Consider the following 13,194-nt stretch of genomic DNA (forward strand, 5'->3'; position numbering starts at 1 on the left):
CGTTCGAGATGTCAAAAATTCCTTCGCAATTTAGCGTCTACAATGTCTCAGCATCATGTTGACAACTTCTGGTGTGAATTGCATGATTCCTCTAGGAGGAGTATTCAAAAGTTCAACGCATGCATTTTTTAAACGATCCAAAATAGCTGACTTCCTGTTGGGCGGAGCTTAAATGTTAGAGGGCGAAAGTTGTTCGGGTCGATGAGATCTATATGCGTACCAACTCTTGTACATGTGCGTACATGTTTGCATGATCTGTGCGTCAATGTTTGTTTTTGCATTACAGGGGGCGCTACAGAGCCCCCGTGCCACGCCCGTGTTCCAGCCTTTGCCCGTTCGCAATGACGGACGACTCCGACGTCTGTGCCAAATTTCAAGAGTTTTCGAGTATGTTAAGGCACCCAAAATGCCCAAAAGTGTTAAAAAAAATAAAAAAAAAAATAAAAAAATAATAAATTCGAGCAAAACCAATAGGGCTTCGCACCTTTCGGTGCAGGCCATTCTGGCCTGCTCCTCGGTGCTCGGGCCCTAAAAAAATAATAAATTCGAGCAAAACCAATAGGGCTTCGCACCTTTCGGTGCAGGCCATTCTGGCCTGCTCCTCGGTGCTCGGGCCCTAATAAAGCATTCAACAGCCCTGAAAGTGGTATAACTGTGTGTAACCTACTCTGAAATGTCATGACTGGCCAATCAGAATCAAGCATTTTAAAGTGCCGTGTATTAAAGGTGGGGTGCGTGACTTTTGAAAAACACTTTGGAAAAGGGAGTTGGGCCGACTACCAAAACACACTTGTAGCCAATCAGCAGTAATCAGCAGTATTAACCGACATCGTTGCCTGGGTTGCGTATGTGTGGGGCGGGTCTTTCAAAAGACGGTCCAGATTCTATTGGGGTAGGGGTGTGTTTGTTTAGGTGAATTCAAATATCAGCATTGGCTTTCAAAGATCATGCACCATGCGTTTAAGCATTAATAATGCATTAAGAAACCAGGGGGGGGAGAAAAAAAATACATAAAAATATATTTATTATCATTTTCCACTTTTCATTCCCTGCAAGGTTTCCTATTGGCCTTGTAATTGACCACAATATATACTGTTACATACTCATGATTAGTATTGATGATAAACATAGGTCACACGCAAGGCAAAAATGATGCCTCAATTGCCATGACAGTTTGCTCAGCAATTAAAAAATAAAAGAACAAAAACATAAATCATGTTTCATTGGCTAATAAAATAACATGAGCTAGTACAGTAAAACCTGCAGCCATGAAAATGCTATTAACACTGAAGTTGTCTGCAAGCACAAAGCGGGAGTACATTTGCTCGTTTTGAGTAAAATAAGGTCTTCCAGAGAACTGAAATGCTACACCATGGCTGTTTACGTAAGGACAAATAAAAACTATTACATTATTTCACAGCATGTTCTTCTTAGACCACCACCACAGTCTGAATTTCCATTTCATCAGGCGCAGCAATAACGTATTGCTCCTCCTGCTCCATTGTCTCAATGTTCTCAGCCGCTACCATGGTAACTGTGGTATGGGTCTCAGCGTCGCCCTCACTGGAGGAGCCGAGAATGGTGCCGTCGCTAATGGCGTTCGCGAGCGTCATCGCCATCTGTTCGGTCAAACTCTCGGGCGTGGCGATGGTGATCGTGTCTCCGCAGTCTGACATGCCGGGGGTCTCGTCGGCGGTCAAGTTTTGAACGATGATCTGGTGGCTTCCGTGTGATTGGCTGACGATCTGTTGCACCACCTTCATAATGTTGCTGTCCAACTGCGGCCAGACACATGAATCGAATCAATTTCGAAACTATTTGGGCGAACAAACGAAACGGAAATCTTAGCAAAGAGAAAAAATACCTGCTGCTGATTGTCTTGAATTATTGTTACGCCCTCCCCATGACCTCCTTCCTCAGCTGATGACTGCGAAGATAAACCAATATTTAGCCATTTTAACAGGACCACACATGCAACACAATCTAGTGAGGTACTACAAGATTACGATACCCCGATGATGTATTCCTGAGTGTCGGCCACTACTGAGGAGAACTCCACCAGGACACCGTGAGGGTCATCTGATGAGCCGACATCCTCAGTCGTCACCTCCTGCTCCTCAGAGCTTCCTTTTTGTTCAGAGTCCTTCTGCCCCATAGCGAAACAACCTCCTAAACGCACATAAATTAATACACAACCATTAAAAGCTGCTACATTCATACTTACATTTTGTCCGTTACCATAACCTAACCCGAGACATTTATGTGCTAATTTCCTCATCCTTAAAATCTTTTTATAAGCCATTTCATGTTATACACTCACCTAAAGGATTATTAGGAACACCATACTAATACTGTGTCTAACCCCCTTTCGCCTTCAGAACTGCCTTAATTCTACTTGGCATTGATTCAACAAGGTGCTGAAAGCATTCTTTAGAAATGTTGGACCATATTGATAGGATAGCATCTTGCAGTTGATGGAGATTTGTGGGATGCACATCCAGGACACGAAGCTCCCGTTCCACCACATCCCAAAGATGCTCTATTGGGTTGAGATCTGGTGACTTTGGGGGCCATTTTAGTACAGTGAACTCATTGTCATGTTCAAGAAACCAATTTGAAATGATTCGAGCTTTGTGACATGGTGCATTATCCTGCAGGAAGTAGCCATCAGAGGACGGTCAGAAACAATGCACATGGTCAGAAACAATGCTCAGGTAGGTCGTGGCATTTAAACGATGCCCAATTGGCACTAAGGGGCCTAAAGTGTGCCAAGAAAACATCCCCCAAACCATAACACCACCACCAGCCTGCACAGTGTTAACAAGGCATGATACCACTCAACAGAAATCGAGACTCATCAGACCAGGCAACATTTTTCCAGTCTTCAACTGTCCAATTTTGGTGAGCTTGTGCAAATTGTAGCTTCTTTTTCCTATTTGTAGTGGAGATGAGTGGTACCTGGTGGGGTCTTCTGCTGTTCCATCCGCCTCAAGGTTGTGCGTGTTGTGGCTTCACTAATGCTTTGTTGCATACCTCAGTTATAATGAGTGGTTATTTCAGTCAAAGTTGCTCTTCTATCAGCTTGAATCAGTCTGCTCATTCTCCTCTGATCTCTAGCATCAACAAGGCATTTTCGCCCACAGGACTGCACATGCTGGATGTTTTTCCCTTTTCACACCATTCTTTGTAAACCCTAGAAATGGTTGTGTGAGAAATCCCAGTTACTGAGCAGATTATAAAATACTCAGACCGGCCCGTCTGGCACCAACAACCATGCCAAGCTCAAAATTGCTTAAATCACCTTTCTTTCCCATTCTGACATGCAGTTTGGAGTTCAGGAGATTGTCTTGACCAGGACCACACCCCTTAATGCATAGAAGCAACTGCCATGTGATTGGTTGATACGATAATAGCATTAATGAGAAATTGAACAGGTGTTCCTATTAATCCTTTAGGTGAGTGTATCTCTTATAGTAGACATAACATTCATTTTAGCACAGATAAGTGTAATGATGCACACCTTTAGCTCGCATGTGTCGGTTCAGAGTGCCATGTTCTGCGAAGCCACGCCCACAGTTCAAACACTTAAAGGGTTTTTCTCCCGTATGATGCCGTATATGACGAACCAAAGCGCTTTTTTCCCGAAAGCCACGGAGACAGTGCTGGCACTCGTAAGGCTTTTCATCCGCGTGGGTACGATGGTGCACCTGCAGAGCATTCTGGAACACAACAGATAGGATATGATAACGCATCACTCGAAACGATTATTGTTATTAAAAGGTACAGAGGCTCGTTTGTATCTCACCTTGGTCTTGTACCTCTTATTACAGAAGCTACAGGGGTACGGCCTCTCTTCAGAATGAGCTCTCATGTGTTCTCGGACGTGTCCGATGGCTTTGAACAGTTTTCCGCACTCTCCGCACTTATAGCGCCTCTCGTTTACGTGCGTCTCCATGTGTTTCTTTAACAAGTAGCCCGTCAGGAAATCCTTCTGACATATTATGCACTTGAACGGCTTGTATCCTGAAGCAGAATACACATTTTAGCCTGGATGTCACCTATGCGCATAAAAAATGTATAGATTTAAATTGTTATAGGCTTACCGATGTGCCCTCTGACGTGAACCTTTAGGTAAGACAACGTCTTGAACATACGCTCACATTGGGGACATTTGTACAGTTTAGATTGAGAATCCTGTCCTTCCTTCAAAGAAGCATCCTATGACACAATAAAATATTCTTATTTTACAAACAAAACAGAACTACTATCTGTGCTATCCTTTGCCCAAAACCTCACCTGCTCCTCCTCGGTCTCCACACACTCTTCCGTCACCTGGATCTCAGTAAGCCTGGTTTCACCCTCAGGACCCTGCAGGATCGTTTTAGGTGACCGTGCCTCTGCCTCCTCGGCTGCCTCCGTGGCCTGGGTCTCCAGCGCGATGCCAGAGTTAATAATGGCCTGGCAGATTAGATTGTCGGCTTCAACCACCGTTGCAGTCTGAGGCTGGGACAAAACCTGCTCAGGACAGAAGAACTACAGAAGTAGTGTGCAATACAGGATTATATGAGAGTGATTATATAATTGCAGGAACGTTTGGTGTCAAAAATCATAATTTTTCTGCTTTTCAAATGTATAATTGTTTAAAAAAAAAATTATTTTTTTTAATATCAAGCTACTTTTTTTAAGTATTAAGTTAATTTTTTTAAGAATCAAGTTACATTTTTTTAAATATCAAGTCACAGATTTTTACATTCCAAAGGGACATTCCACTTTTTTTTTGAAAATATGCTCATTTCCAGCTCCCCTAGAGTTAAACATTTGATTCTTTCCGTTTTGGAATCCATTCAGCTGATCTCCGGGTCTGGCGCTAACACTTTTAGCATAGCTTAGCATAATCCATTGAATCTGACCCGACCACTACCACCAAAAAATAACCAAAGAGTTTCTATTTTTCCTATTTAAAACCCGACTCCCCTGTAGCCACACCGTGCACCAAGACCGACAGAAAACCAAAAGTTGTGATTCTCTAGGCCGATATGGTACAATATCACTACACCTGCTGCAGCCATGTTACGGCAGAAAAGTCCTTGATTATTACGCTAGAATGAGAGTGTAGTTCCTAGCCATATCTGCCTAGAAAATTGTAACTTTTAATTTTCTGTCGGTCCTAGCACACGACGCAACCACAGAAGAGTCAAGCCTCAAACAGGAAAAATAGAAACTATCTGGTCACCTTTAGCGTGATGCCAATGGTCTAATCAGATTCAATGGATTGTGCTAAGCTATGCTAAAAGTGCTAGTGCCAGACCCGGGGATCCGCTGAATGGGTTCCAAAACGGCAAGAATCAAATGCTCAACTCTAGGGGAGCTGGAAAATGAGCATATTTTCCAAAAAAAAGTAGAATGTCCCTTTAAGTATCAAGGTGAATTTCGTAGGTCTCTGACCTGTTGAACTTGTCCGGTCTCATCCACAACTTGAATTTGAATGATCTCATGACCAGCTTCGACCACACTCACTACAGGAATCTCCTCTTTCTCGGGGTCAGGAGGTGATGGGTCAACTTCACAGTGAAAAAAATGTTCAATGACAGAGTCATGAGTTAAACATTTACTACCAATGAATTATCCAATATACAAACGAAACTGTAAATGTGCAACTGGTAAACTTTTACAAGCCACAGCACTTTCCTTAAACTAATCAGATATTCTTTTAAAGGTTCCCCAGACATGAATTACCTTTCCTGACTCCGTCTTTGCCCACAAGTATCTCTTTACACTGACTGTATCGAATCTTTTCAGTGCAAGGCACCAAAGACTTCAGATGTCTGGTCAGGGCTCCGGACTCTCGGAACGCCAACCCGCACTGACTGCACCGATATGGACGCTCATCTGCCACAGGAAATGACATCATGATTCTTAAAACGACAAAAGGATGTTCAATATCCAATCCACTATCCAAAAAACACAATTTAAAGGAGTAGGGAAATTCTGTCATCATTAATAACCCTCATGTTTGTGTAAACCTGTATGAGTTTCTTTATGATAGTAAACACACAGTTGGCAAAACCCATTGACTTCCATAGTTGGAAAAGCAAATCCTATGTCAATGGGTACCGTCAACTGTGTGATTGATTACCATCATTTTAGAAGACTAAAGAAATTCATTCAGGTTTGTAACAACATTTGTAAATGATGACATTGTTTTCATTTTTTGTGTGAACTATTCCTTTAAGCACCACTGCACAGCTTACTGTTCTTACCTGTGTGTCTGCGTTTGTGTCGGATCAACGAGCCCTTTGTCCTAAACGAAGTCCCACATTCTTCACAGAAGAAATCCTTATTATCGTTATGTGTAAACATGTGAGTTCTCAAAATATTTGTCTAAGGGACAAAAAAAAAGATTTTAAGAGCGAACCCATCATTTAGAAAGTCACACATTCTTATTCCAAAATAATATACAATAAGCTGCATGCCTTTTATGCTGTATGACCTTTAAGAGTAATTCTATTATATTTGAAATAGATAAAAACATTTAATATTGTCGTTTTGAATGTTTTATCACATATGGAACACATGTATCGTCCTTCTGGATTCAACTTCAATTTAGCAGGACTGGAGCTATTTTCCTTTCTTGCCGATCGACCTTTTTTTCTTCCACTTTTATCCCCTCCAACTAAAGGAACAAAGACATTATTATTAACAACATTGCTAAATTACCTTCGAAACAAACTCTATTGTGATACAAGTTTGCTGGGTCATGTGGGAATATTCTTGAATATGGGAATAACGTACCTGTGTTGTTCAATGCTTCATCAGACGAGCACCCATTTTCACTTGTCTTCACCTCAGAGGTAGCACCTCCATCAGGGTCAACATTTGCCTGATGTTAATAAAAGATGGATGAGCAGTGACATTGACACCTACTTGTGGCTTAAGAATGGTTAATGCTTTTAACGTAGAGATAAATTGTAGTGTATGGTGAAGGCTAAGCAGACAAAGACTTTATGATACGACTCAGTGAGCATAGTGTTGAATTTTTGGATAGTAAATAACAAGACATATTGGCAAAAATCATATGTAGGCTCTAAATACCCCTTTATGGAGAGGTGATCAGGACATTAAACCTCATGTTATATAGACATCATGTATGTACCAAACATACATGTGCAAAATGAACAATAAAGGCTAAAGCATGGTCCTTCTTATGGGTAAGCCGGGGGGTACATGTTAGGATTATACAATTCATCAAAAAACTAATCGGGATTACAATTACAGTTGAAACAATTACAAAATTGCTAGGGAAGCTCAGATCAGGATTTTTGCAACCGATACCGAGTACCGATTTGTAATCTTTGTAATCGGCCGATCTTTCTTTTAATAGAGAATAAAATATATACGCAAAACAAATATTTCTTCTGCCAAGAGAAGTATAATATGCCTTTAAAAAGTAATGAAAATTTAACGTTAACAATCGTTACGATTGGCGTGGTTAAATTAGACATGCGAGTAGGGATGTCCCGATACTACTTTTTAATTTCAGATCCGATACCAGAATTCCGAATATCGGATCAACTCAGTTTGGGAGTAAGTTACAGTGTTTCTGTAAACTTAATGTCTTTAAATGTGCAATTGTTCCTTCACATAAGTATATAGGGCATAAAATGGTGCTTTTATAATACCTTGTCTTTTAAATAGCTTGTCAGTAACAACCACGGCTAACGGACAGTATCGTTATCAACGATCCGATATCTGATCCAGCCAAAAAGCCCGGATCGGCCCCGAAACCGATCCAGAAAATCGGATTGGGACATCCCTACAAGTGAGCATTTGGGCGGAAAATTTGATCCTGCGGCTCCGCCTCTAGCTTAAAGGACGATTCCTTCTGCGCATGCCCTGGCTCCAAACTGACATTTTTACATAACATGGCAGCATCCATAATCGGACATTTTTGGCTTCAATTCATTACAACAGAAGAAAGCAACATCGCGTCGTCCATCTATTTTTACAGTTTAATGGTACTGGTCAAGTCATTTAATGCCGTTATCGGCCAATACTGATCCGTGGCCGATCAGAGCATCTGTAATAATTGCCAAAATTATCAATTACAGCCGTCCATCTGTGCTCATTTCTCTGCGTTTTGCCAGTATGTTTTAAAATTGACAAGTTGACGTGTCCATTAGTTTAGGATGGCTTTTTACTAATAAAATAACTCCCATAATTATTTGTTATTTACATTATATTATTAAATTTTGGATGTTTAGAGTTTACCATGTAGCTGCTTCACAGAAAGTTATAAAACATTTTTAAAACTTTAATGTAAAATCTATTAATTGACATTTATAATAGCAATGGCAATATTAAGATGAATTATCGGCAATTATTTTAGTCATAATCGTGGAGCCTTAAAGGCTCTCTTAGCGAATCTGCGATACGTTAGTTATTGTTGACGTTTGAAACTGTTTTCAAACAGACGGAGCGTAGCTAACTCCTCCCCCTCCCTTCCGTGCTTTCATGAACGCGCCCAACCCCCACCCCCAAATCCTTTTTGTCGATTATTGGCTGGAATACTTTGTTTTGTTTTGTGATGCTAGGTTTGGCCACTTGTTGATATTGCCATTTGTGAAGCCTGGGCTGTCTACAGAGATCGCGTTTTTTTACAGTTTGATCAGCGGACAGGCAGCAAGCAGATAGTGAGGAGATGTTTCCGGTATGTAACAAAAAATGTTTAATGGTCTAAAACGCTTCAATTCGCTTAGAGCGCCTTTAATGCGCCGAAAATCTGCGTGCACGTACGAGTAAAAAAATTATGCTTTGCAAGACCGTGCACGTTAAAAACAGATTATACTCCAGGCTTAATCTTTCTTTCTTTTTGCCAGTTTCTAAGGCTAGATTTATGGTGAGAATAAAGTTAATTAAATAAAGTAAGACTAGAAAAGATGTTTCAAATTAATTTCATCTAAAAATCTTAGAACTACAGGGCTCCAGACTGCACCCAAATGATGGCATTTTGCCACCAAAATTTGAGAGTGTGCCACTGAATTTTACATCCATTCGCACATGTGCGACCAGTAAATTTGAATTTTTTTGTGATGATGTGACACTAAATTTAAAACAGCACATTGTACTTTCTGCATCTATCATCAAAGTATTTATTAGTAATACAGTGTATTACTTAGTAGAAATGTGAATATTTGTTAGCATGTTGATTTACGGTATGTCCCCCTAAATTTTCTGGTTGCGCCCCTAAAATTTTCAGTTGGGGGCCACTGTGCTCCTAGTGCTTAATAATAACATATCTGTGTTGTGATACAAAAATGGGTGTTCTTGTAGCTCCTTTGGTAGGGCATTGCATAAGCAAATGTTGTAGGTTGGGATTCTCACACATGCAGATTAAACGTACATCGAATGCACTGTAAAGGCATCTGCCAGATGTCATGTAAATGTAATGTAAATGTAAAAACCTGTCGGTCTTTCTCAGGACGCCTACAGCTTCTGCTGAGTTTGTGTTGTATAAAAACATCAAGAGCGGAAAACTCCTCCAGACATCTCCCACATTTATGAATATCCTCATCTGCGAAAACAGAAACATCTGAGCTACAAATACAAAACAATATGGGCATAATTTATATATGCATTGTCTGTGAAATCCAGGCTGAAGCCTCATAATGTCATTTTGGAGCATCGATTTTACGTTGAATTCAATATTTGACATACTCAGTCAATATATAACATATCAAGGTAATATTTTCACACAATGTTCTTTACATTATGTAGCATGCTTTTGGATGACTAGGATGTCAAATATTATGAATATTAAACATTTTCCAGGTTGGTAACACATTTATGCGTCCTTGTAGATCAACTGGTAAAGCATTATGTCAGCAACACAAAGGTAATAGGAAACACACATATTGATTAAAGTAATGTACAGCTTGAATGCGCTGCAAGTCATTTTGGATACGACCGTTTTACAAATGTATATACATACATACAAGTACTTCTCTCAATAACTGTTATAATTACATTGATAATGTAAAATAAATTTGGTATGACCCATCTCAATTCTCACTGCCTAACGTTACATCAACTCATGTGGCACAGCTTGCCATATGACTTGCGTAAATATTGTTTAGATGTCACGTTATACATGCCATAGAAAACACTCATGTAAGCAAGTTAGCACAAAATGTAAGTTAAGCAATGTAAACACCACTAGAGTTGCATGCAGCACAGATCTATGCTAGGTAACATTAGCACAGTAAACCCTCTTCTAATATAGCATAACAGCTAATGCAGACCGCGCCAACGTGCCCGAAAATGCTAAAGTCAGGCCCGCGCATGTAATCGCGACTTTATTGTGTGATTTTGCCCCATCGCACCGTTTTTACCTTCATCTCCGAGCGTCGCTTGTATGGTGATGATGTTGCTAGGCTCCGTTTGGTCGGTAACTGTTGCTGCCGTATTATTATTTTCTTCAGTCATGTCGTTCCTCCGTCTCTGTCGCAACGCTTTAACAGGGAAAACATGGCGGATTTACGACCTCGTAGTCATAACAACAAAGGGCGGGGTCACAGAGCTGCAGAGTGTGCTCGATTTCGTGCGGCGCTGCACAGACCGATGGGCATATGGCAACAAAGTACCGCGAGAGCAGTTGGAAAGTTGAGCTTTCGAATCGGTATCGCGGTACTCTGATGTCATACGATAAACTGTTTGCATACAATTAATCTTTGTACAGCGCGTTGTTAATAGGCTTGTTTGAGATGCAGCTTGCCTTGCCTGAAATTCAGATGAGAGCAGACGCCTGCAGTGAGGGGAGGAGTAAAAAAAGAGCTTTTAAGTCAGACACTTCACCAATCTCGCAGTCCAGTCTACTACAAACGTCAGCATAGGCAGAGATCACGTTCGCGTATTTTATCGCGGATTAAATAGATGCAACTTAAATACCAATAAATTCATTTACATAAAGATGTTTATAAGGAGAATCAACGAAGGTGAACTGTTCCTTACTGGAAAAGGTTACTTAGTAAATGTTGGGATGAATAAATCTAAGTCTAATACAAACCGTTTCTGTTGTGTGAAATATAAACAGCTCACAGTACAAATAAATCAACACCAATGCAGAAGTTTACAGGAATTCATAAAAATATAAATGTCATAGTAAAGAACAATTGAATTAAAATAAAAACTACTACAGGAATTAGAGTTTTTCGAATTAACAAGTCATCAGCTGACATAACCTGGCCAATGAGCATTAAGCTGTGTCGTCAGCAAGTCTTTTCCCATCGTGCTTTTCGTCAACGCAGTCGGTGGAGAGCAACTGCGCTCGGCTGTAGAATCCGACGAGCCCGCCTCTCCATAGAGACAGAGCGCAGCGCGTCACAACCTGAAAACCACGCCCACCGGGGGGGAAAGCAATCCAACAGCCTCCATTGACTTTGTATTGCAAAAGGCCGCCTCCTTGTCATTTCTGGCTTATAACAAAAAACCGAATAATGCCTAAAAGCTGCTTTGGGACAATATGTACAGCTAACAAGCCAAAGAACACAGAAATAAGTTTTTATAAGCTGTCGAGCCGTAAAACCCAGTCTTTACGGAGAATAAAGTGGATCGCCGACTACGTTTCCCCCTATTGGACGCAGTTTTACTAATAGGAGTACTATGAAAAGTTGCCTGTTTCCATTTCTGTGTCTAAACGCTTGTTTTTTGAAGTCGACAGCTTATAAAAAATTATTTATTTATTTTTTTGGCGTGTTAGATGTACACCTTGTCACACAGCAGCTTTTAGGTATTATTCTGTTTTTAAGTTTAATCTGTAAATAAGTTTTTATAAGCTGTCGACCCCAAAATACGAGCGTTTAAAGACACAAAAATGGATACAGGCAACTTTTCATAGTACTTCTATTAGTAGAACTGCGTCCACTAGGGGGAAACGTAGTCGGCGATCCACTTTATTCTCCTTAAAGGCTGGGTTTTACGGCTCGACAGCTTATAAAAACTTATTTCTGGGTTCTTTGGCTTGTTAGCTGTACATATTGTCACACAGCAGCTTTTAGGCATTATTCAGTTTTTTTAGTATAAGCCAGAAATGACAAGGAGGCGGCTTCTCGCAATACAAACTCAATGGAGACGGTTGGATTGCTTTCCCCCCCGGTGGGCGTGGTTTTCAAATTTGCATAACGGCGCTCTGTCTCTATCGCGAGAGTTATTTCGCACACGTCAGCGTGACATCAGAGCAAGTCGGACGTAAGTCGGACACTTTTCTAACCGACATGCATCTTGCGCGGATCACCGGTGATCGATTCTGCGCAGAATTTGCTCATCTCAAACAAGCCTAATGTGTTAACATTTAGCCTAGCCCCATTCATTTCTTAGGATCCAAACAGGGATGAATTTAGAAGCCACCAAACAAACACTTTCATGTTCTCCGTATTTAAAGACTGTTACACGAGTAGTTACACGAGTAAGTACGGTGATACAAAATAAAACGTAGCAATTTTTAAGTGGATAAAATATGAGAGTTATATTGTATGGCGGAAGAGCCCTTTGCAGTTTGCAGCATTCGACATCGGGTGCAGTAATATTGAAGGAAGTTTGAGCGAGAGGGGGAGAAGTCAGGAGTGATGATGTTCTGCGTGCCAAGGTCAAAGTGTTTGGTTTGGTGGCTTCTAAATTCATAACCGTTTGGATCCTAAAGAATGAATGAGGCTAGGCTAAATGCTAACACATTTATGACGTGCTATAGAAAGATTAAGTGCATGCATTTAAGGAAAACACCATCGTTTTTTAATATTTTACTATGTTCTTACCTAACCTTTGATGAATTAATACATACCTATCCTTCTTCAATGCGTTCACTTTTAATCTTTGTACAGCGCTTCTTGAATGTGTTAGCATTTAGCCTAGCCCCATTCATTCCTATGGCTCCAAACAAACTTACTCGTGTAACTACTCATGTAGCAGTCTTTAAATAGGGAAAACATGGAAGTGTTTGGTGGCTTCTAAATTCATCCCTGTTTGGAGCCATACGAATGAACGGGGCCAGGCTAAATGCCAACACACCCACCAGGCACTGTACAAAGATCAAAAGTGCACGCATTGAAAAAAATAGGTTTGTATTAATTCATCTAATTTGAGGTAATAAAATATTGAAAAACTGTGCTGTTTCATTTAAGCAGTGGGGTCATCAGTATCTAA

General features: G+C 40.6%; 1 protein-coding gene across 3 annotated transcripts; it reads right to left on the bottom strand.

Annotated features, from left to right (window-relative positions):
- Positions 1-1,007: 1,007 nt before the first annotated feature.
- Positions 1,008-10,550, bottom strand: e4f1 (E4F transcription factor 1). 3 transcript variants are annotated; one of them, XM_073857590.1, is made up of 14 exons: positions 10,389-10,550; positions 9,462-9,571; positions 6,793-6,880; positions 6,539-6,673; positions 6,261-6,377; positions 5,737-5,889; positions 5,446-5,561; positions 4,297-4,515; positions 4,104-4,218; positions 3,806-4,023; positions 3,521-3,719; positions 2,012-2,169; positions 1,865-1,927; positions 1,008-1,778 (listed from the first exon to the last, which is right to left on the bottom strand). In XM_073857590.1, exons 1-14 carry the CDS (start codon positions 10,480-10,482, stop codon positions 1,431-1,433), a joined length of 2,133 nt encoding a protein of 710 aa, XP_073713691.1. In that variant the 5' UTR covers positions 10,483-10,550; the 3' UTR covers positions 1,008-1,430. The 3 variants fall into 3 exon arrangements, with proteins under 3 accessions (XP_073713691.1, XP_073713690.1, XP_073713689.1); XM_073857589.1 differs by having other exon boundaries at positions 4,104-4,203; positions 4,297-4,533; XM_073857588.1 differs by having other exon boundaries at positions 4,297-4,533.
- Positions 10,551-13,194: the final 2,644 nt, after the last annotated feature.

This window comes from Misgurnus anguillicaudatus, chromosome 19 (genome assembly GCF_027580225.2).
Source record: "Misgurnus anguillicaudatus chromosome 19, ASM2758022v2, whole genome shotgun sequence".
Taxonomy (NCBI): domain Eukaryota; kingdom Metazoa; phylum Chordata; class Actinopteri; order Cypriniformes; family Cobitidae; genus Misgurnus; species Misgurnus anguillicaudatus.

Bases quoted from the DNA above. Each gene is read 5' to 3' on its own strand.
- e4f1 (XM_073857588.1), bottom strand. From the start codon at position 10,482: ATGACTGAAGAAAATAATAATACGGCAGCAACAGTTACCGACCAAACG. The intron at 6,881-9,461 runs GTTTTTACATTT...TATTAACATCAG, and splicing joins GTCCTGAGAAAGACCGACAG to GCAAATGTTGACCCTGATGG. The intron at 1,928-2,011 runs GTATCGTAATCT...TTATCTTCGCAG, and splicing joins CTCAGGAATACATCATCGGG to TCATCAGCTGAGGAAGGAGG.